Source organism: Maniola jurtina, chromosome 21, assembly GCF_905333055.1.
Source record: "Maniola jurtina chromosome 21, ilManJurt1.1, whole genome shotgun sequence".
Classification (NCBI taxonomy): domain Eukaryota; kingdom Metazoa; phylum Arthropoda; class Insecta; order Lepidoptera; family Nymphalidae; genus Maniola; species Maniola jurtina.
Genome location: NC_060049.1, coordinates 10,090,253 through 10,114,231, shown reverse-complemented (window position 1 = coordinate 10,114,231; position 23,979 = coordinate 10,090,253). Strand labels below are relative to the sequence as shown.

At 42.4% G+C, this 23,979-nt stretch overlaps 2 protein-coding genes and 1 long non-coding RNA gene across 8 annotated transcripts in view; 2 read left to right on the top strand and 1 right to left on the bottom strand.

Moving 5' to 3' along the window:
• Positions 1–23,979, top strand: part of LOC123876105 (E3 ubiquitin-protein ligase SH3RF1) — a 44,640-nt gene that overhangs the window by 18,614 nt on the left and 2,047 nt on the right. Inside the window, exons 7-17 of one of the 4 annotated variants that reach the window (XM_045922239.1) lie at positions 61–187; positions 970–1,048; positions 1,151–2,244; positions 2,875–3,065; positions 3,852–3,997; positions 14,572–14,695; positions 15,134–15,201; positions 15,847–16,028; positions 19,623–19,739; positions 22,483–22,584; positions 23,513–23,618. In XM_045922239.1, coding sequence (XP_045778195.1) covers positions 61–187; positions 970–1,048; positions 1,151–2,244; positions 2,875–3,065; positions 3,852–3,997; positions 14,572–14,695; positions 15,134–15,201; positions 15,847–16,028; positions 19,623–19,739; positions 22,483–22,584; positions 23,513–23,618 — 2,336 coding nt within the window. Of the gene's footprint in view, positions 1–60; positions 188–969; positions 1,049–1,150; positions 2,245–2,874; positions 3,066–3,851; positions 3,998–14,571; positions 14,696–15,133; positions 15,202–15,846; positions 16,029–19,622; positions 19,740–22,479; positions 22,585–23,512; positions 23,619–23,979 lie in introns of all 4 variants that reach the window. The other 3 variants (XM_045922238.1, XM_045922241.1, XM_045922240.1) reach the window with 3 other exon arrangements.
• Positions 5,342–13,664, top strand: LOC123876106. 3 transcript variants are annotated; one of them, XM_045922244.1, is made up of 3 exons: positions 5,342–5,411; positions 5,499–6,267; positions 10,721–13,664. In XM_045922244.1, the coding sequence occupies exons 2-3, from the start codon at positions 6,253–6,255 to the stop codon at positions 12,089–12,091; spliced, it is 1,386 nt and encodes a 461-aa protein (XP_045778200.1). In that variant the 5' UTR covers positions 5,342–5,411; positions 5,499–6,252; the 3' UTR covers positions 12,092–13,664. The 3 variants fall into 3 exon arrangements, with proteins under 3 accessions (XP_045778200.1, XP_045778199.1, XP_045778198.1); XM_045922243.1 differs by having other exon boundaries at positions 5,350–6,263; positions 10,717–13,664; XM_045922242.1 differs by having other exon boundaries at positions 5,350–6,267.
• Positions 13,817–17,246, bottom strand: LOC123876108. Its single transcript, XR_006798263.1, has 2 exons — positions 17,187–17,246; positions 13,817–13,888 (listed from the first exon to the last, which is right to left on the bottom strand). It is a non-coding gene; the product is annotated as an uncharacterized LOC123876108 (long non-coding RNA).

The following is a 23,979-nucleotide window of genomic DNA, read 5'->3' as shown; positions in this document are numbered from 1 at the left end:
AATTTATAATATGTAGTGAAATCTCGGTATAAAATATTATTGTGTATTATAAAATTCCAGGTGCAATAATAACGGTGCACCGGCGAGTGGACGAGAACTGGGCGGAAGGTCGCCTCGACCAGCGAGTGGGCATATTCCCCATCGCCTTCGTCGAGCTCAACCAGGCGGCTAGACAGCTTATGAACACGTATGTTAACTCTCTTTACGTAATAGTAACGGTGCATCGGCGAGTGGACGAGAACTGGGCATATTCCGTATCGCCTACGTCGGGCTCAACCAGGCGGCTAGACAGCTTATGAACATGTATGTTAACTCTCTTTACGTAATAATAACGGTGCATCGGCGAGTGGACGAGAACTGGGCATATTCCGTATCGCCTACGTCGGGCTCAACCAGGCGGCTAGACAGCTTATGAACACGTATGTTAACTCTCTTTACGTAATAGTAACGGTGCATCGGCGAGTGGACGAGAACTGGGCATATTCCGTATCGCCTACGTCGGGCTCAACCAGGCGGCTAGACAGCTTATGAACACGTATGTTAACTCTCTTTACGTAATAGTAACGGTGTATCGGCGAGTGGACGAGAACTGGGCATATTCCGTATCGCCTACGTCGGGCTCAACCAGGCGGCTAGACAGCTTATGAACACGTATGTTAACCCTCTTTACGTAATGATAACTGTGTATGGACGAGATCTGGGCGGAAGGTCGACCAGTGAGTGGGACTATTCTCCGTCGATCTTAACCAGGTGGTTAGAAAACTTATAAATATGTTTACTGCCTTTATACCTATGTGTAAAGCATTTCTGATACCTATTTGAGGCAAATACCTATTATCGCCATCCCATTTCGACTGCCGAGCGAGAGCGAGAGGTCGGACCACACGGTTACACCATTTTTGGATTTATAGGGTTCCATGTTTCTTTGAGAAAAAAAGAACCTTATCTTACCAGTTCTTTGTATTTCAGGGCACCATTAAATCGACCCGTCCCAGCTTTACCAGACCACACAAGAGCTGGTCATTCTGAACATAGACATCATGCACAGGTAAATTTTTATTCAATTGTAGTCAACATGAAAGAAAGGTTTTATTGAAGTGTGTAATTGGACATATGAAAAATTATTACTTTATTATGTGGTTTGTTTCAGCATCCACACAGATACCAGCCGATGTCCATCTCAACCCCAAATGCTAGCCAAGCAAACTACCAAAACATAGCAACCATGAGCCAATCCCACCCCAACCCCAACTACCACCCAGCCCACCCCACAACCACACAACCCACCCAAATACTCATCCCACAACCTGTCAACCAGCACATCTCAACCATAACCCACAGTGGCCTGGTTACAACCACAGCCGTACCCAGAAACATCATGGAACCAAGCACAAAACATTCGTTAGACCTAATACATTTCACCAATATGCACAATAAAACGCACCAATTAAGTACCATGGGAGTCCAAAGTGTTTCACGTATAGGGGAGAACTATGATAGACTCCGTACAGCCAAATTTGACAACTACAACTCCACCCCGGTACATAAACTAGAGACGACATATCAAAATGTCCGAACACATGAACATTTCCCTGTTACATCAGTTAGTTTTACAAATAACAGTTCAGATTCGAGTTCTAGTGTGAACACACCTTCGGCTGGAGTTATAAGTTCTACGACAACACCTAACACCAGTTCCAATACTAGTACATGTGAAAGTGCTGAACCTAGCTTACCTAGCTCTCCAGATAATGCTGATCGAACTAATGTATTACCAACTAATAATGCTCAGAATGCTCAAATTACTCAGTCAACGGAAACAGACACTCAAGAAGCTCAGGACACGTCTCTCAATACTTCATTAGGAGTCTTAAATCTAAATGAAAGTTCAACAGCGACTAATACTTCGCTAAACGTCAGTTTACCACCATCAGAAAGTCCAAAATTGAATGCATCTGGTGGGAGTAACTCTTCACCAAACCAAGTAGAAAATCAAGAAACTTCAACCAATAGTGAGCCTTCTAGACTTGAAGTACCGACTTCTAGTAAAAACGTTTTGCGGTCCAGTGGTCCGGATTCAATTTTAACGTTTGGTTTGGGGTTGCAAGCTGCGCTATCACCCTCCCATAGTAAAGAGGGAAATTATATGGCCAGAGGGCATAGGGATCATCACCATAGAGAGAGGGAGAAAAGACATAGTCTGACTCCTTCTACACATTTGCAAGGGAATCATATACAAAATAGGTGAGCCAAAGTTTCAAACTCGGTACGACTATATAATATTACGAATGTGTTCTATGTCTGTCTGTTAGCTTTTCACGGCCGATCCATTTAACGGATTTTGACGAAATTATGGTGTGTAGATTGGTTACTTTTTATCCCTGAAAATCAAAGAATTCGCATGGGATTTTGAAGGCCCCTCCATTCAACTGATTTGGAAGTTTGATACGAATATAGTTTGCAACCCGGATGGCTAGGCTACTTTATCCCGAAAATCAAAGTTTCCGTGGGATTTTAGAAACTCAAATCAACGTGGACGAAATTGTAGCATCTAGTAAAAGAATAAAGTTTCGAGATTTTTTGTTGTTTTGAAATAAACATCTTTCGTTAGATAGATAGAAAGTCTTTATTGCACACAAAACGAAAAAAAAAACATTAATATTATGTATGCAAAGGCGGCCTTATTGTTTAAAACAATCTCCATCAAGTGAGAAGTGTGTACAGTGTACACATTTTCAGTACATTAGTTAGATTCCTGAAATATTGCCATCATTTCTAAAGGGACCATTGTAAAAACAGCACTATTTTTAAATCTACCAATTTAGAGATAATTTTCAACCGAATATATATCAATCTCTCCCTAAACCGATTCAGGCACTCAGCAGAGATCCTAGCAACGAGTCTCCTAGACCACGCAACAGATAGAGAGCGAGAGAGGCCGGAGAGAGAAAGAGAAAGGCGTAGGAGAAGATCGCGGAGCAACGAGAGACCTCTACCAGCGGCCTATATCGCTCTGTATCCGTATAAACCACAGAAACCTGATGAACTAGAGCTTAAGAAAGGAGGTAAATCCATACTAATTGTAATAAATTGACTAAGTAAAACAAGATTGATTATAAATATCACACTAATACATATTATAAAAATTCGGAATGGAGATAGATAGTTTCCTGGTAATCCAAGATACTATCTATCTCCATTCCGAATTTCAGCACATAGGCTACTTTTTATCCCGGAAAATCAAAGAGTTCCCACGGGATTTTGAAAACCTAAATCCACGCGGGCGAAGCCGCGGGCATCGGTTAGTATACTTATATTTGAGTAAAGGAGAGAGTTTGTCCGTCCATTAGAAATTCAGAACTTAAGAATTCGGCAAACACAGCTCGCAATTTCAACTCGAGACGCGTTGCAAAAAATCGGCCGGATATTGCTATCTCTTTTTGGTTGAGGCAAGCGCGCTCGGGAAGGAAGGTTAGCTCTTTGATTATGACGTATTATTTATAGCGAAAGGGTGAGCTAGGTATGATAGAAATAAGAAACCAGCCAAGTGCGAGTCAGAATCGCGCACTGAGGGTTCCGTACTACAGTCGTAGAATGTACAGTTAAAGCCTTTTCATATAATACCCCACTTGGTATATTTATCTTAGTTTATACTTAATTATTTGTTCATGAACATTGAACATATTTTGATTTTTCTTGTGGTGTTTTCATGATTCTAGGTCAACTGGGAGTACCCTATAGGTTTTTTGACAGTCACGACAGACGGACAGATAGACAGACACCAAAGTGATCATATAAGGGTTCCTTTTTTCCTTTTGTGGTACGGAATCCTAAAAACTATATTATTGCAGGAGTGTACACAGTAACAGAGAGGTGTAGAGACGGATGGTTCAAGGGATGCTGCGAGCGTGTTCAGAGGTGCGGGGTGTTCCCCGGTAACTATGTGGCGCCGCTCACCCCCCTGCAACCCTTACAGCCGAGGGTCAAACACGAGAAGGTATTGGCTCTTTAATACGTAGCAATTTATACATCTAAGTCAACAAAATTATGTAGTGGGGCGCGTCATTTCAAAATAGACAATCTCTACTATAATATATTGACATTACAAAACAAGTGTAAATTAAAAATTTATAACACCCCCGACAAGTGAAGTTACAGTAACTAGAAAAGACCGAAAAGACCTGATAACTTTCAAACGGCTGAACCAATTTTCTTGGACTATTCCGCGCCTACGATCCAAAGTATCAGAGTTTTCCAAAACATCATTTTCAAATAAATAATTATGTAAGTATCAAGGCAACGTCCATCTTGACAGCTTGACATTTGTCAATTGACAATATTATGAACCTAACGGTTATGTAACCTTCTTTTCTACAAGAAAACTAGAAAAGAGCTGATAACTCTTAAACGGCTGCACCAATTTTTTTGGATTATAGCTAAGAACACTCTCGATCAGGCCACCTTTCAAACAAAAAAAACTAAATTAAAATCGGTTCATTCGTTTAGGCGCTACGATGCCACAGACAGATACACAGATACACAAATACACAGATACACAGATACACACGTCAAACTTATAACACCCCTCTTTTTGGGTCGGGGGTTAAAAATATGAAATAATTCGTCTGTGTTGCCGTTGCTGGCGTGCGTTCTGTGCCATTTTGGAGTGTTTTTTTTTTTTGTTAAAAGTGGCCGGTTTTTGTTTCACTGGTGTGTTTTTTTGTGGTGGATCTGACTGGGAAGCGCTCTAAAGGGGCGCCGCGCGTGTGGCAGCGAGTGCCGGCACAGACGAAGTCCATGCTTATACAGTTTCCCTAACTTGTAAATAACTACAAACTTGACATTGGCTAATCTGTGTAAATCAAGATAGAAAAAAAAAAATTTGTGAGAGTCAAAATATTATAATTTTTTTTCGTTGTAGTATGTAGAACAATCTTTCAGCCCGCCATATGTAAAATCTCTACATAGTATAAAATTAAGTCCTTACCAACAGGTGAGATTCCAGTCAAGGGCTAACTTGTATCTGAATAAAAAAAACCGGCCAAGTGCGAGTTGTACTCGCATACGAAGGGTTCCATACCATCGTATAATGGATTAGGAAGATTTCATACTTCCTGAGAATAAAATGTATACCGCAATACCCGAGTTCGAATCCTGACGAAATCATCTAGGCTCTAATTAGTATTTTGTAATAGATTCTTTATAATAGTGAAGTTGAAGGTCACGGTCGGTCATTACGATATTACCGATCAGCTGTCAAATGCGAGATGACGTGAATTTGTGTACCGACCGGAGGCAATGCTCATGTGATGTGTTAGTTATGTGCCATAGTTTCGGATAGTTTAAGTAATAGAAATCTTTATTAATTTGCGATTAGCAAATAATGTGTTCTGGATCGAATTATAGAAGGGGTGAGTTGCATAGTTATTAATAGTAGGGGGCCTAACTTTAGCTTTTATGGTGTTCTTTTTAAAATGTTGATTTCTCGATTGTCGTAGCCTAACGGGAATGCCCTTCTTGGAGCCTGTTATTTACAAACCCTGAATACCGCTAGCCGAGGTCTGGTTTTGGCAGAGTTCCAGCATAAGATAGAAAAACTCTCCTGGCGCCTAAAACCTAGGATAAGATTTAGCCTAAGTGTTTGTTGTGTGCAATAAATTAGATAAAACGTCTGTGTAGCATCATTGAACATCATTGGAACCCGTAACAAAATAGCGCCCAACGTTAAAAACTAAAGGGGTTGCATTGATATTAGCCCAGTTGTAACATAATTAAGCGAGTAACATTAAGTGGACGGCGGTACCCGCGTTCAAAATAATATTAGGTATACATCGCAGCGGCGCGCTCATGCATTGCAAGATTACATACACTTAACGGGAATTATTTTTGCATTGTAATAGCTACGTTATATTGAAGTAAAATGGACGTACTATCATGAATGTTATGCAGGGTTGTCACGTATAATTAGTTAATAGTTAGTATTGGGGAAATAATCTTATTCTGTGTCACTTAAGTAATTATAAGGCTTAAGGATTATTACTCATAGATGTTCTGTAAATATTTTTTAATGTGTAGTGTTTAGTGTATTAGTGTAAAATAATTATGTTAGTTGTATAGGTAAGGCATATGACAATTCGTTTTGGCAAATTGTGTAGCCATATAGCAGTTAACAAACAACGCAATAATTATAGTATTACTCCGTATTATTGTATTACTCCATAACCGTAAGTTGTTCTTGAGTTGTTTCCAACCATGGATCCTCAATACTTAGTCACTCAAACACACCGCCTAACGGTGGTCAATGGCAGACCGCGGGAGCCAAAAAGGAGGCCAAAAAGGCCAAAACAAAGGCCAACAAGGCGGCAAAACAGGCGGCCCAAAAAACCGCCAAGCAGCAGGCACGGCTCCGCACCCCTAGGTCTGCGGCTGTCGTGTTAACGCTGCGGCCCGACGTCAAGGAGAAGGGCCTCACGTACGCTACGGTCCTTGCTAAGGCGAAGGCAGAGATCGAACTCGGTGAGCTTGGCATTGCGGGTGTCCGGTGTAAAACCACTGTGACTGGTGCCCGCATGCTGGAAGTTGCGGGTGCCAGCAGCGGTCCACAGGCCGACGCTCTCGCTGAAAAGTTGAAGGCGTCTTTGGAGCCTATGGGAGTCAAGGTGTCTAGGCCCACCAAAAACGCCGAATTACGCATTTTGGGCCTAGATGACTCAGTAAGCACTGAGGAGTTGGAGGCTACCATCGCCAGGGTAGGAGACTGTTCTCCGGCCCAAGTGAAGTCAAGTCCAATTTCGTCGGGCTTCAATGGACTGGGAACAGCAGTCGTCAGCTGTCCAGTAGCGGCAGCCAAGAAACTCGCTGAGGGTGGCCGACTCCTAGTGGGCTGGGTGTTGGCACAGGTCAAGATCTTGCAGCCCAGGACCATGAGGTGCTACCGATGTCTCGTGGAGGGGCATGTCGGGGCCCAATGTTCCTCGGAGATAGACCGCAGTAACCTTTGTTACCGCTGTGGCAAGCCAGGGCACAAGGCAGGGTCATGCGAGGCCACGCCGCATTGCATGTTGTGTGCGGCGGCAGACAAGCCGGCGAATCACCGGGTAGGCACAAAAACCTGTACCGCGCCCAAACAGAAAGGCAAAGACAAACCTGGGGTTAACCCTTCACAATCCCGGGCTCAGGAGGGAGAGAGTATGGAAACTTAATAATGGGCCCACATCTCCGCCTCCTCCAAGCGAATATCAACCACTGTGCCAGAGCTCAGGACTTGCTCCTCCAGAGCATGGCGCAGTGGTCAATCAATATCGCGGCGGTCGCTGAACCGTATTTTGTCCCTCAGAGGGATGACTGGGTGGAGGATTTGTCGGGCACAGTGGCCTTGATTTTGCGGACTACCATTGAATCTCCGTCCTTTGAAAGTGTCGTTCGGGATCGGGGCTTCGTAGTGGCGAAGATAGGTGGATTTGTGGTCGCAGGAGTATACTTTTCACCCAACAGCACTCTCGCCAACTTTGAGGACTTACTTGGGAATTTGGGCGTCGTCGTTGGTCGAAGCCGTCCTAGTCCTGTGCTTGTTCTTGGAGACTTCAATGCCAAATCTGCGGCTTGGGGCTCCTCAACGACAAATGCGCGGGGAAGAGTACTAGAGGAGTGGGCTGTTGAGCAAGGCCTGCTTCTCCTGAACCGAGGTTCTGCTCACACGTGCGTGAGACAGCGGGGCGGGTCTATAGTGGATATTTCGTTTGCTAGCCCTGCTGTAGCAAGTCGTGTGCAGGGTTGGCGTGTCATGGAGGAGGTGGAGACACTATCGGACCATAGATACATTCGATTCGATATCTCCCCTTCGGCTTTGGACGTTCATGTACGCACCGCCTCGGGAGGGGGCGGCCCGCGTTGGGCATTGAAACGCCTAAATAAAGAGGTACTCCTGGAAGCCTCTATCGTACAGGCATGGGTCTCTGCACCAGTTAGGCCAGTCAGTGTTGACGAGGAGGCAGAGTGGTTCCGAGAGGCGCTGTCACAGATTTGCGATGCGGCGATGCCGCGTATCAAGCACATTCCTGCCAGACGTCAGGTATACTGGTGGTCGCAAGATATCGCGAACTTGCGTGCCGCATGCGTTGAAGCAAGGCGCCGGTACCAAAGGCACCGCAGGAGGCGTCGCCAAACTCAGCTTGGGCCGGCTATAGAGGCGGAGCTATATGAAGCATATAAAATGGCAAAACGGGCCCTTCAGGCAGCTATTAAATCAGCCAAAATCAAGGCCCGTGAGGAGATGCTGGAGACTCTGGACACTGATCCATGGGGGCGCCCTTACCTCATGGTAAGAGGCAAACTTCGCCCTTCGGCGCCTCCGCTGACCCAGAGTCTTGATCCGCAGCTCCTGGAGGACGTGGTCTGCTCCCTGTTTCCATCTAGAGAGGAACACAACCCGCCACCGATGGCTCCGCCTTTTGCATTGCCTGACGCGGGCAACGACGATGACGTGCACGAAGTGACCCCGGAAGAATTGAGAGCAGTGTTGCGGAGACTTCAGGCCAAAAACACCGCCCCAGGACTCGATGGCATACCTGGCCGTGCCCTGGTCCTGGCCTCAAAGGCTCTTGAGCCTCGATTGTTAAGTCTCTTTAGCGCGTGCTTGGAGCGGGGCCAGTTTCCACTTAGTTGGAAGGTCGGAAAGCTGGTCTTGCTGAAGAAAAAGGGGCGCCCGGCAGATACTCCGTCTGCATATCGGCCCATTGTGCTGTTGAACGAGATGGCAAAACTCTTCGAGAGAATTGTAGCGGATCGCCTCGTCCAGCACTTGGCGAGTGTGGGGCCGGACCTGGCGGACAATCAGTTTGGTTTTCGCCGGGGGCGCTCCACAGTGGACGCAATCATGCGCGTGAGAACCTTGGCGGAGGAAGCAGTTTTCCGGGGCGAGGTGGTGTTGGCGGTTTCTCTCGACATCGCGAACGCCTTCAACACCTTACCCTGGAGCTGTATCAGGGAGGCGCTTGTTTACCATCGCGTACCAAACAACCTCCGTCTTGTGGTTGGGGCTTATCTGGCGGATAGGGCGGTCATGTACCCGGGTCGGAATGGCTGGGGTCGGCGAGAGTGCTTGTGCGGTGTTCCGCAGGGGTCTGTCTTGGGACCACTCCTGTGGAACATTGGTTACGACTGGGTGCTGCGCGGGGCACTCCTGCCCGGCGTCGGTGTCACTTGCTACGCTGACGACACGCTGGTTACGGCGTGTGGCGAGACACACCGGCAGGCGACATTGTTGGCAACCGCTGGGGTTGCACAGGTCGTAGGGAGGATCCGGCGCCTGGGTCTCGAGGTGGCGCTTAACAAGTCGGAGGCGATGTTCTTTCATGGCCCTCGACGCGCGCCACCTTCGGGATCCCACATCATCGTGGGTGGCGTTCGCATCGACGTCGAGTCAACAATGAAGTATCTGGGACTCATCCTCGACGGCCGGTGGAATTTTGGGCCACATTTCAGGCACCTTCTACCCAAATTGATGGGAGCTGCGGGAGCGCTTGCTCGGTTGCTGCCCAATCTCGGTGGTCCAGACGCCTCCTGTCGGAAGCTCTACACTGGGATCGTGCGTTCAATGGCCCTTTATGGGGCTCCTGTGTGGGCGGAAGCTCTGACGGACCGCAACGTCGCAATATTGCGGAGACCGCAAAGATCGATGGCCGTCAGGGTAATAAGGGGGTACCGCACGATCTCCTTCGAGGCGGCGAGCCTCCTTGCCGGATGTCCACCCTGGGATCTTGAGGCAAAATCTCTCGCCTCCTTGTACCAGTGGAATAAGGAGGTGCGCGGGCGGGGTGAGTTACCGATGCCCCAAGAATATGCGCGGCATCGCTCCCAGCTCCGAGGGGTCTTATTAGTGGAATGGAGGGAGCGGTTGGATAATCCCAGCGCAGGGCATGCCACGATAGCGGCGGTAAGGCCTGTCATGGAGGATTGGCTGGGGCGCCAACATGGCGTCCTAACCTTCCGGCTGACGCAGATACTTACCGGACATGGTTGTTTTGGTAGGTATCTGCATCGCATAGGTCGGGAGCAATCGCCCGATTGCCACCACTGTGAGGACAGCCTTGAGGACACGGCGCAGCACACCCTGGAGGAGTGCCAAGCTTGGGCAGAACAGCGCCGTACACTCGATGCGGCAGTTGGTGTTGGTGGTCTCTCGCTCCCAAACATCGTGCAAGCGATGGTTCGGAGTGAAACAGCGTGGAGTGCCGCTGCCTCCTTTTGCGAGGAGGTGATGTCTGCAAAAGAGGCGGCGGAACGTGAGAGGGAAATTTTGATTGTGGATCCCTCTCGCAGGAGACGCAGCGGGCGCCGAAGGGCGAATGATGACCTCCGGCCTCCATGAGTTGCCGACCTGCGGTTGACGGGCGTAAGGGGCGTTCGTCAGCCGATACATAATCCAGGTCAGGAGGTAGCGCGCCGTGTTCCGGGTGCGCTTCTGAGACGGAGCTGGTAGCAGCCAGCCTAGCGAAGGGACCCGTCCGCTTGGCGGCGGGTCAAGTCCTGGCGGGAGTGCGGTGAATACTACATTAGTGATACCCGCGCAACCGCCAGTCCGTTGAGGAACAAACACAGGTTTTAGTGGGTGCAAGCCCCACATAACCCCTCCGTTTCCCCTGACGGAAGGGTATGCGTTAGGCATTTCCTGTGTATAAAAAAAAAAAAAAAAAAAAAAAAAAAAAAAAAAAAAAAATACTTGTTAAAAGATGAAGTCGAATTCGAACTCGCGTGTCGTGGATATACTCAACCAGGGTTAGTATCGGCCTTAAAAAAAATCCTAAAGAACATGTTGGAGGCTGAAAGCTCAATGGAAGTGTCGTACGAGTTAAAATCACCTCCGCAATCTGTAAATAGTCCTAGTGCGGAATTAGATACATGCTCTAAAAAGATTAGCACTATTACGTGCTATCTATCCGAGATACAAGAAAAGCCAGATAAGCAGCTTTATAAGCGGTTAGTTTCACGTTTATTTCATGTAGTAAATAGATTAAACTTGGCTATACCTTTGGATGAAATTGAGAAAGCTAGACGTAACGCGCTCTTAGATAAAACATCTATATTATTAGAGGAACTAGAAGGCAAGGATGACATGCAAGATGGGGAAGAAATAACTCCGGAAATGAGAGAGGCCTTGCATAATTCTATAGGTGAGGATAGTAAGAAAATTTTAAACCTTATAGATGAGCAGACTTCCGAAGAAAAGGCAGGCGCTAACTCGAACGTTATGCAAGACATGCTTCCAGTTGATGAAATTCAACCTGTGCGTAAGCATAAGTTAGTACCGATAAGCCAGTGGGGTGTTCATTTTTCTGGTGACAGCAAATTTAGCGTCAACGCCTTCATTGAAAGAGTACAGGAACTAAAGGATGCCAGGCATGCGACACATGATGATTTATGGCAGCATGCAATCGATTTTTTTAAAGGGGACGCGTTAATATGGTTTCGTGCGAATAGAGAATTTGTGAGGGACTGGAACGAATTAGTTTTGTTATTAAAGCGTACTTTCCAGTCGCCCTACTATCAGGAAGAATTACTAACTGAGGCAAAAGCGAGAACTCAAGGAAAGAATGAGCCAGTACTGATATTCATTGCGGTAATGCAGAATATGTTCAATAGACTTCCTAATAAAATTTCGGAAACTGAGAAATTAATGATTATAGTTAAAAATCTGCAGCCGTATTATCAAAGGGCGGTATGTCGGGATACTTTTACCTCAATTTCCGATCTGGTAAATGTCATGCGGATTATCGAAAGAACCAAGATCAATTGTGACAAATTTCAGGAACCGAAATCGGTAGTTAACGCATTAGAACCAGACTTAGCTTACAAGTCAAGTACAGAAACGGTCATAGACAAAAAAGAGGTAAGTCTCATAAAAAGTACAGATAATAAACCTAGCAGTAATATGAGATGCTGGAATTGTCGTGAGACTGGTCATTTATTCCGGTCATGTTCTGTACCGAAACAAAGGTTATTTTGCTACCGCTGCGGCCGTTTTGGTATAACCTTAAAAGATTGCACATGTAAGGGAAACGCCAGTGGGGAAGGTCGGAAACCTGCCAACTGAACCTTTCCGCTAAAGGTGATAATGAAGAGTGGCAGGACTGGTTAGATTTTATTCACACCTTCATGTCTAAGAAATCAGTATCCCAGTTGACATTAAAAAAGGAAAATGATAACAGGCCATATATACGGCTAAATATTCTTAATTATATTTGCAATGGGTTATTAGATTCTGGGGCTACTTGTACAGTAGTGAATAGAGAATTTGGGGATACTTTGAAACGGCTTGGGGTGAAGTCACATAAAATAAAATCTATGCGTATCGCTACGGCAGATGGTGCTAGTCATTGTATAAATGAAGGTTTTGATGTGCCAGTAGTGTTCAATAATCAGTTTCACTATGTCTCCATGCTGCTCATGCCTGATTTGTCTCAACAATTGATCTTGGGTAAAGACTTTTTTGACATATTTGAAATCTCATTTAGGTTTAAAGTAGAAGCATCAGAAGGAATACCAGTAGTTAGTTCCATTGAAGACAAAACGGCAGCTCTAGTAAGCAAAGAAGAATTAGACGAAGTCCAACAACAAAAACTTTTAGACATTATAGATGAAATAAGGAAATGCGTAGGTGTAGGTTTAGGTAGAACTAAAATCCTCAAGCATTCTATAGATACAGGGGACAGTAAACCAATATATCAAAAACAGTATAACTTTTCTCCAGCCATTAGGAAAGAAATTGAACGCGAATTGGATGAGATGTTAGAAAAAGACGTAGTTGAACCTTCCCATAGTCCCTGGTGCTCTCCTATCGTTGTAGTAAAAAAAGCTAATGGTACTAATAGGCTTTGCCTAGATAGCAGACAGCTCAATAAAATTACGAAAAGAGATACTTATCCGCTACCAAGAGTCTCCTGCATTGTAGATAATTTGAGAAATGCGAAATTTCTAAGTACAATTGACTTAAAATCAGCCTTTTGGCAAATTGAACTCGAGGAATCTAGTAAAGAAAAAACAGCATTTGCTATACCGGGCAGGGGTCTCTTTCATTTTAAAGTTATGCCTTTTGGCTTAGTAAACGCATCACAATCTCAACAGAGATTAATGGATATTTTATTTCATGCTCTAGAAGGTAAAGTTTGGACTTACCTAGATGACATTGTTATTTGCTCGGAAAGCTTTGATGAACACTTAGAAATTTTAAAGCGTGTAACGAACATCCTTAAGGAGGCTGGTCTTACAATAAATATTGATAAATGTAATTTTGCACGACCTAGTTTACGCTTTTTAGGCTACATAGTAGACAAAGACGGACTGCGTACAGATCCTGATAAAGTTTCGGCAATCATGAACTTCCCAAGACCCAAAAACATCACCGAATTGAAGAGATTTATTGGAATTGCTAGTTGGTACCGAAGGTTTGTTAGAAATTTCTCTCTAATTGCGGCCCCACTTCATGATTTGACAAAAGGTAAAAGGACTAAAAAGTTTGTCTGGACTGAAGAAGCGGACAAGGCATTTTTAAATCTGAAAACATTACTTACTTCAGCACCGGTCATTTCTTGTCCAGATTTCACCAAACCCTTCATAATACAGTGTGATGCCTCAAGTAAGGGAATAGGCGCCGTGTTATGTCAGAAAATTAATTACGATATTACCGATCAGCTGTCAAATGCGAGATGACGTGAATTTGTGTACCGACCGGAGGCAATGCTCATGTGATGTGTTAGTTATGTGCCATAGTTTCGGATAGTTTAAGTAATAGAAATCTTTATTAATTTGCGATTAGCAAATAATGTGTTCTGGATCGAATTATAGAAGGGGTGAGTTGCATAGTTATTAATAGTAGGGGGCCTAACTTTAGCTTTTATGGTGTTCTTTTTAAAATGTTGATTTCTCGATTGTCGTAGCCTAACGGGAATGCCCTTCTTGGAGCCTGTTATTTACAAACCCTGAATACCGCTAGCCGAGGTCTGGTTTTGGCAGAGTTCCAGCATAAGATAGAAAAACTCTCCTGGCGCCTAAAACCTAGGATAAGATTTAGCCTAAGTGTTTGTTGTGTGCAATAAATTAGATAAAACGTCTGTGTAGCATCATTGAACATCATTGGAACCCGTAACAATCGTACAAGACATTTTAACATTTTTATGAGCAGCACTGCAAGTTAATGACTATAACGCCATCTATATGTGATTTAGTAAATTAATTTTTTCGTGGACGCATTTTAATTTTTTTTGTGTGATGTAACCACAAATTCACTGTTCTCGGATTTATTCCTATACCTACCAAACCTACGTACCTACCAAATTTCATGATTCTAGGTCAACAGAAAGTACCCTATAGGTTTTCTTGACAGACACGATGGACGGACAGACGAAGTGATCCTATAAAGAAAGAAAGAAAACTTTTTTTATTTGATCACTATAACACTAGGTACAATAATCTTAAAACTAATTTAATTAATTTACACAATATAAGGGTTCCTTTTTTCCTTTTGAGGTACGGAACCCTAAATAGTGTCAAAATGTATCGTAAAAATGCTTGTAGAGTGTATCAGCGACGGCGAGCGTCAAGCCCACGGCAGCGGTGAGCGCGAGCGGATCCAACGCCGTCAACGCTCTCGCGCCGCCCGACGCGCCGCCCCGCGCCACCAGCCCGCTCGTCACTACCGGTATGTATTCTGCCGTCCTAACAAAGAGTGCAATAAGTCGAGTTTTTGGGCAAATTGACTTAAGACCATATCCGTAATCAGGGAAATGAGCTCTATATTTTCGCCTTAGACGTCTTTTTTGTATCTTCAGTAGTTTCGGTTCTGTTGGTTATCAAAACTGCAATATGTAATATTACGATTTGTAAGTAGCTAATCATAACCGCGAATATCTCGAAAGTAGTCGAAACCTAGTTATTGCTCTCTTCGTTAGGACGGCAGTATTATGATCCCGTTGCATAACAGACGATTAAAGTTACACCACAAGAGTCCCTCTCTTTTAACGTCTGTTTCAATGGACCTCCACCAGGAGTTGGTTGGTCGACCAATGCCAATGTCGGTCGGTCATCGAAATGCCAATTCTGTTACTTTGATTTAAAATGTATGATTTTTCATTTCCAGTTCAACCTTTGACATACCCATGGAATACTCCCTTACAAGCGCAGCAAAGCACACCGAGATCTGAAAAGGTAGGTTTTATATTACTTTAAATAAATTGTCCAATGATGTAGTAATATCAAGCTCAATAATCATAGTAATATTATAAATGCGAAAGTGTGTTTGTTGGTTGGTTTGTCCTTCAATCACGCTCAACAGAGCTATGGGTCGACATGATTTTTTGCATGGCTACTTTTTATCCCTGAAAATCAATAAGTTCCCTCAGAATTAAAAAAAAAACAAAGTTCCGTATTTCAAAAGGATAAAAGAAACCCTTATAGGATCACTTTGTTATCTGCCTGTCTGTCTGTGGTGTCTGTCAAGAAACCTATAGGGTACTTAATGTTGATCTAGAATCATGAAATTTGGCAGATAGGTAGGTTTTATAGTTGCTGAAAACTCTGAGTTGAGTCTGAGAGAGAGAATTAAAATGTGTTCATGGCCAAAATAGTATTTTCAAATTTATACCAAGTGGGGTATCATAATGAAAGGGCTTTACCTGTACATTCTAAAACAGATATTTATTTATTTTTATGCATAAAAGTTTTTGATTTATCTTGCAAAATGTCGGAAAAAATACCCGAGTACGGAACCCTTGGTGCGTGAGTCTGACTCGCACTTGACCGGTTTTTCTTCAAATGTGAGTGAAATCTCGGGAATAATTTATTATTTTCCAGTCTAAAGACAAGTCGAAAGCGGAGAAATCGTCAATATCGACGGGGGTGAGCCTCATGAAGCGTCTGGCGGCCATGAAGAAGTGCAAATCACCCCCTCCGGCGGGGTACAGCATGGACAACCCCGTGTTCGAAGACGGCCCCTCCACCTCGCTGGTGTTGCCCAGCCAGCCGCATCACGTGCGGTCAGTATTGCCTTCGTACCTAAGGGCCGACGCACATCTGGCGAGTCAGGATTGTCGACTTTACTGATGCCAATCCATCCATGTTGAGATAATGGCGCCGATTCTGTTGTCTTTCTCTAAACTAAATTTAGAGTATGCATCTTTTTCTTTTTAGTATTGCTAAAAAAGGACGGAACATGAATTTTACATTTAAAGACTAAATTTTAGTGCACACTATAAAAATCAGTAGGCTCGCGACTGGCAGCTAAAGTCACGAGGTTTGACAGCTCTAAATTAAATTTAAAACTGTCAAACTATGTCTGTCCTTTTCAGATTACATTAATAAGAAGAGGATGCGAATACTCTAAAATTTAGGTATGCTCAGAATCAGTACCGTTATCAAAAATTCAGTGCAGTGTGCAGCAGTGAAAAGTTCTCTGCGCTGTCCATAATGTGCGGGCTATGACCTGAGTGGGCTCCTGCGGTAGTGGAGTGGTGCGGAATGGGTTGACGAATCATTGAGCTCTCGCGTCACGCCATCACACACCTCCCGCACCGACTTGTCTCGGGAGAAGTTTTACTTCAATAATCTTTTTTTAGTAACAACTAGGTGTATGTCTTGACTGAGACGGCTCGTAGGATATGGTGTGGGTTGCGGGAGGGTGACAGTGACGACATCAAGGAATTTACCTTGACTTTTTAGCCCCCGACCCAAAAAGAGGGGTGTTATAAGTTTCACGTCTCTATCTGTGTATCTGTCTGTGGCATCGTAGCTCCTAAACTAATGAACCGATTTTAATTTAGTTTTTGTTGTTTAAAAGGTGGCTTGATTGAGAGTGTTCTTAGCTATAATCCAAGAAAATCGGTTCAGCCGTTTGAAAGTTATCAGCTGTTTTCTAGTTACTGTAACCTTCACTTGTCGGGGGTGTTATAAATTTTTAATTTACACTTGTTACGTCAAATATCACATTCTCGCAACCGGAGCCCTACCTCACGAGCCGTCTCAATGATACGGCATACCTACAGCAAACAATAGCCCCATCTGTCCCTGTATAAAGTGCCCCATCACATGCATACAACCATGGTATGTGCACCTCGCATGTGTTTGTGTTAACTTGTGTTGTTACCGTCAACCCCTTAACATCACTGACCCGGTTTTGCATTGTTTGTGTTTGTAACGGTGACCAATCAACATTGAGCTATGCTGTGCTCAGCTAAGCTTTTCTGGCGCTATGTTTTTTCTGCAAACAACAATGAGGTTTGCAGTGTGTTGTGCGACTGCGATAGCGCGATATGCATGAACACAAGTGCAAGCGAGACAGACCTAAGACTGAGCGAGATGGACAATGCGATGACGAGTGAGCCAGCACGTATCGCGTGATCCTTGCTATATTTTAAACACAGCGCAGCATAACCCAGTGTTGATTGGTCACCCTGAGGTTGACAACTATAGAGTGCACTTTGTCTTTACTTAGACTTAAGACACTGTTAAAACGAGACAGCACTATACTGCTGACATAAAACCGTCTCGTTTTAACTGAAGCTTTTGTCTGAGCAAAATCAATGTACGCTCTCTAGATCTCAGCCTAAGACATTGGTCTGTTTATTCGATACTGAAATAGCCATATACAAGTACGCTGGAAAAGGTGTGCTAAGTTTGAAAGCTGTGGCCAAAACAAATGAACACTTTTAGGTTTTTTCTTTCACGATTTGTTTGCGCTGTCTTTAGTTTGGAAATAAAATTTTTATACACCCAAAGTAATTGTTGTTCATAATTATTATGTACGGAACCCAGAAAAGAGCGCTTGGGTGGTTTTTTATCATAAGCCTTTCGTGTCATTTGTTGAAATTGAAACACTTGGATTCTGTATAATATTATGAGTCATGGCTGCTGCCAGCAGCTCTTAAATGGCCAAAATTAAGTGCGCCAATAGGAAGTCCAGCATACTTGTATCAGTAAAGATCAGTGGCGTATCCATATACTCAAAATATAAAATATCTGTGGTTATCCATTTCACTCGAAACAAACCAGTGTTTTAATAGAATAGCATTATGTAATACATAATCACATTTTAAGTGTACATGTGATCATCATCAGTTAATAAAATTAAGTATTTGTGGAAATTTATGTGAAACTAGATGAAGCCCGCGACTTCGTCTGCATGGATTTAGGTATTTCTAAAAATCCCGTAAGAACTCTGTTTTTCCGGGATAAAAGGTTGCATATATCAATTTTCGGGATGCAAGCTACCTCCGTACCAAATTTCATATAAATCGGTTAAACAGATGGGATTTTAAGAATCCCGTGGGAACCCTTTGATTTTTCGGGATAAAAAGTAGCCTATGTCCTTCCCTGGGGTGTAAGCTAGCTCTCTACCCATCAAAATCGATTAAACTGTTGAGCCGTGAAAAGCGAGAAGACGGACGGACACACTTTCGCATTTATAATATTAAGTATGAATATGGATTGGTATACTTAATACGCAAACATGATTTGATCGCATGTAAACAGTGTTTGTTCACGTATACTACGACTGTTCACGAAAGACACTGAGAAGTCTTGAAAATATCGAAAGGACACATTTCTATGTACAATGTACATAATACACAATGTATTCCCTTGTTAAGTTTGCCTTTAAAAAAAATCTGTTAGATTTTCTCAAAATTCTTCCTTATTACTAGGAGTTGGCAACCTGTGGCTTTTTCGATATGAAATTGCGACTCTCCAGTTCCACACAAATTAATTGTTTTACTAGAAGAACCCTTAAAATCGTGCAACCAATCCTTAATTGATCTTCGGGTCAAAATATTTGTGCGAGCAAGCGTTCTCTTGCATGAATATTATAAAAAGTAAACTAAGAAGCCAACTAACAAATAAAAGAGTTTTACTTGAAACTTAAAACAAGTTATGAGCCAGATTTACCCAAAATTTTAAAAGGCATGTAAAACATTGGTTTTGCTCCCATTTATGTAACCGTCTATTATTCAATAACTTTGGATCAACTATTTTATTATAGCTAGTAAAATATATTTTGTCCTGAAACATTTGTATTTTTAACCCCCGACCCAAAAAGAGGGGTGTTACAAGTTTGACGTGTGTATCTGTGTATCTGTCTGTGGCATCGTAACTCCTAAACGAATGGACCGATTTTAATTTAGTTTATTTTGTTTGAAAAGTGGCTGATCGAGAGTGTTCTTAGCTATAATCCAAGAAAATCGATTCGGCCATTTGAAAGTTATCAGCTCTTTTCTAATTACTGTAACCTTCACTTGTCGGGGGTGTTAGAATTTTTAATTTACATTTGTTTTGTTTATAATCCTTTAGTAGGATTTTCAATAAGTGTACGTTTTATGAAAACAATGAACATGGTATAATATATCGTGTCGTGTCGTCGTATACGTGAGCCCGGCACGGTCGGGTAGTATAACTCGGTCGCGCTAAGTTTGCACCTCGCTGGAATGCGGTGCCTCTCCCCACTTCCCAGCTCACCTCCCCGCGGTCGTGTTGTCGCGTCAGTACGGTTCGCCTACCGTACCTAAACGTCAGTGTGACGTAATAGTCGTGAGGTGCAAACTTAGCTTGACCGAGTAGTAGAGGCTAGTGCACGCACGCAGGTCGGGCTCGTGCCCCTCGCAGCTGCTGCGCGCGCTGCCCGCGCCGCTCGCCGCGCACTCCGCCGCGCACTCGGCGCTCGCCGCGCGTGCTCGCCACCACGACCAACGCTCGCACAGGTTTGCACACACCACTAACATATTTGCATATCAGTATCACAATACCTTATGCCCAGCCTACATCAACAGGTTTCAAAAGGGGTCAAATTGCCTGAGATAAATGACTATTTCAAATGGATTCAATTTTTTTTTAGCCATGCTAATTAAAATATTAGCCATGCTAATCATGACGAATACTTCCCTTTCCCCTCCAATTAAGTGTAAAGCTTGTGCCAGGGGTGGGTACGACAATAGTGCAACGGATGGGGTTTAAACCGCCGACCTTTCGGAATTCAGTCCGCTCCTCAACCGTTGAGCTATCGAGGCTCTTGCTTGAAATCAATGACTATGTCAAATGGGTTCAAATTGCGAGAAATAAATGGCAATTTATTTTATTTATTAACGGGAAACGTCATTGAAAAACGCGTTCATGACCGTTAACCGTAGGTGATGGCAATTTATTTTATTTATTAACGGGAAACGTCATTGAAAAACGCGTTAATGACCGTTAACCGTAGGTGTAGCCACTACCTAACACGTTAATTTTACAACGGCATCCACATTGCCGTTTGGCGTTAGACTATTTAAACCTCATTTCAATTTAAGACGTGGCAAGTGTGGCCACTCAGTTTAACGCGTTGATAGCGTACAGCTATTATTGAAAACATGAACATAATTTGGTTTTTAACCTCCAATCCAAAAAGACGGGTGTTATAAGTTTGACGTGTGTATCTGTGTATCTGTCTGTGCCATCTTAGCTCCTAAACTAATGAACCGATTTTAATTTAGTTTTTCTCTATTGTAAGGTGGCTTGATCGAGAGAGTTCTAAGCTATAATCCAAGAAAATTGGTTCAGCCGTTTGAAAGTTATCAGCTCTTTTCTAGTTACTGTAACCTTCACTTTTCGGGGGTGTTATAAATTTTTAATTAACACTTGTACATGGCACAAGTCCACACAATATCATCACACAAATACTTAGCACACGATTTTAATTTTATTTATTTGCTGATACAGGTTTGCAGATACAATATAATTTAATTCAATGTAAAACTTGATATGCATAATACTTTCTTCTTTACTGTAAATAATTTTACTGCTAGAAGCATGTTAGTACTTTACAAATTATACTTTCTGCCTACAATATGTACTCTTTATTATTTTGTCTGTCTGTTATAAACAAAATTCAAGCACATTTTTCAAACACTTCCAGCACAGTTTTTGTTATTGTATGTCTTGCTTGATCACTGTTTTGTTGCATTGAATCAGTTATCACTTTCCTTTGGGATTTATTCCTAATGGGCTCTAATCGAACGTAGTTTGACTCTCAGGCTGATAACTATAGAGCACACTTTGATTTTGCTCAGACTTAAGACACTGTCGAACGAGACAGCGTTAACCGCTAGCATATATCTGTCTCGTTTTAACTGAAACTTAAATCTAACCAAAGTCAAAGCGCACTATATAGATTTCAACCTCAGTTATATTCCAACCAACCATTCAAACTCAATGAAATTTTGTAGATGCATTGTAGAAACTAATATTTATGCCCCTAATTTTCCAGATTTCTGAAATCTATAAAGCGCACTTTGACTTTGCTCTGACTTAAGATTGAGTTAAAACGAGACAGATTTATGTGAGAGATATAGCTCTGTCTCGTTTTAACTCTGTCTTAAGTCTAAGCAAAGGCAGAGCGCGCTCTATAGATCTCACCCTCAGTTTCAAAGTTACACAGTCTCAAGAATTTTCTTACAAATCTTTAAACCTGTGCAACTTTAAAACTAAGAATCTCAAATCTAACATAAATATTCATTTAGTTTCTAAAACGAAATTACATCAAATTTGATTGGTTAATATTCAATGAGATTCAAACTACATACATAATCATGCATTTTCATTACATCAATATATCCGGGTGTCGGCATCAATTCTCTGATCTATATCCTTGATATTAGGTATTTATTTATGGATTGAATTTTTACTAAGCTTTTTTTTCAATCTATTTTAGTATTTCTATTTCTCTAAGTAAACTACTCATATTTATCGGTATATTTGATTGTACACAATTTCTAAACTGAACTGACAGGTCTAATACTATTGCTATCATTTTCACAATGTCCCATTTTGATTATACTTTTAAATGGCAAAATATTCTAAATCGGATCTTTGAAAAGAGCAACCGCCGAGTTTCTTGCATGTCGAACCAGTGGCAGATTCACTTAACGATGCGAAAGTACTAACTATTGTAAAAGTTTATTTATATAAAATTCCTTCTATTCTATTTCTACTTTATTTAGATCTGTCGATTTCGTTTAGTGAGGTTTCGTACATTAGAAATAGTACCGAAAAATAATTGAAAATTTAACAGGATGTAACTAGAAAACTAGCAAAAACTTAGCGTTATTATTATACTATCTTAACACGATCTAATGCCAATAGCCTTAATAAATAAATTGCCTTATTTTGTAGTTTTAATGATATAGTATATTTCAAACCCGCAATGTATAGCGTGCAAAACTCGGGTCCCATCTACGACGCGGCGTTGACTCCGAGTGGCCTACTTACGCAATGTTCGTTGGCCTCTAGCGTCAGTCAGATGTTTTATTTGCAATATATTGTGAACTTTTAAAAAATACAGGTTTTTTGTAGTGTCTTATCAATGAGCATCTACTGCAGTACTATTACCTGTCTTCGTTTTTGCTAGTGTTCTGGTTACACCCTTTAGAAAAAACTTAGTATTTTAAAGGCATTTCTGCGTTACAGTAGAGGGTCCGCAGAAAGTGGCGAGTGGGCGGGGCACAGAAAGTCTGCGTCACTCGACGTCACGGCGCGCAGAGAGAGACATCACTCGCAACCCGTGAAAGAGAAGTAAGCACTAACTTATACAAAGACTCATTGTTTTGCGATAACCTGGCTAAATTTAAAGCCAAGTTGTTCAAATCATTCGATTCCTCAATAGGATAACGATAATTAGTGTCAGTCCCTAGCCGTAAGTATATTGTATTTTAGATGATTTAGATAATTTAGCTTAGTTTAACTTAACTTTACTTTAATTTAATTTCCATCTTATTATATTCTTTTAAAATTTATAACTTAGGTATTTTTCTATAGTCCTTAGGTTAGCTATTATATTATATTTTATATTTTACTGTACGACTTATGTTTATGTTAATGTATGCTGTGACTGCCCGTAAGTGGAGTTGCATAAGAGCCCTAGAATTTAAGGAACAACATGTATTTAATCTAAATGTGTAACTCTGTGGGCGGTACATAAATAAATAAATAAATAAATAAAATAAAAAATAAAGACGACGACGACGACTTCCCTGGCGCCGTGGTCTTACGTGGAGGTTCCGGATTCGATTTCCGACAGGGACAATTAATGGATTTTTAATTCCTGACCGACAGCACGATCCTTTCCAGACTTTCAAGCAATATGTGAAAAAAAAATTAGTTATGTGAAAACTATTGAAAAATTAACAACTTCATGTCACGCTTTACTTCTTACTTCCATCATAATATTTTTTTCTTTTGTCAAAAATAGGCGTAATTCCAAACGTCGATTAGCAATTATCATTTTACTGTTTTTGACTAAAAAATCTTGAATCTCAAGCAAATTTCATTCACCTGGCCTCTCTCGTGGTGAGGTGCAGTTGGAGGCAAAGGGTGACAGGCACAAATAACGTTGTTTCCGTCATCTGTGGAAACAGCACTATTTTAGGTTTCAGTTTCACCCGCCAACGAGGTATCGCTTTGATGAAGTTTCCGTTTTTGTACTTTATGTTGTACATTGCAGATTTCGCTGCATCGCTCCGTATCCACCTAATTCAGAATACGAGTTGGAACTAAAAGTGGACGACATCGTCGTCGTATGCAAGAAGCGCGGCGACGGCTGGTACAAGGTATTACTTTATCCATACTAATATTATAAATGCGAAAGTGTGTCTGTCTGTCTATTTGTCTGCTACATTTTCACGGCCCAACAGTTTAACCGATTCTGACGAAAGATAAAGGGTTAGCTTATTCCCGGGGACGGACATATTTTTTATCCCGGCAAATCAAAGAGTTCCCACGGGATTCCTAATAACCCATCCGCTTAATCGATTTGTGTGAAATTTGGTACCGAGGCAGCTTGCGTCCCTGTAATTGACATAGGCAACTTCTTATCCCGGAAAATAAAAGGGCTCCTACGGGATTCGTAAAAGCCGATCCGTTTAAATCCACGCGGTCGAAGTCGCGGGCATCCTCTAGTAATTTATATAC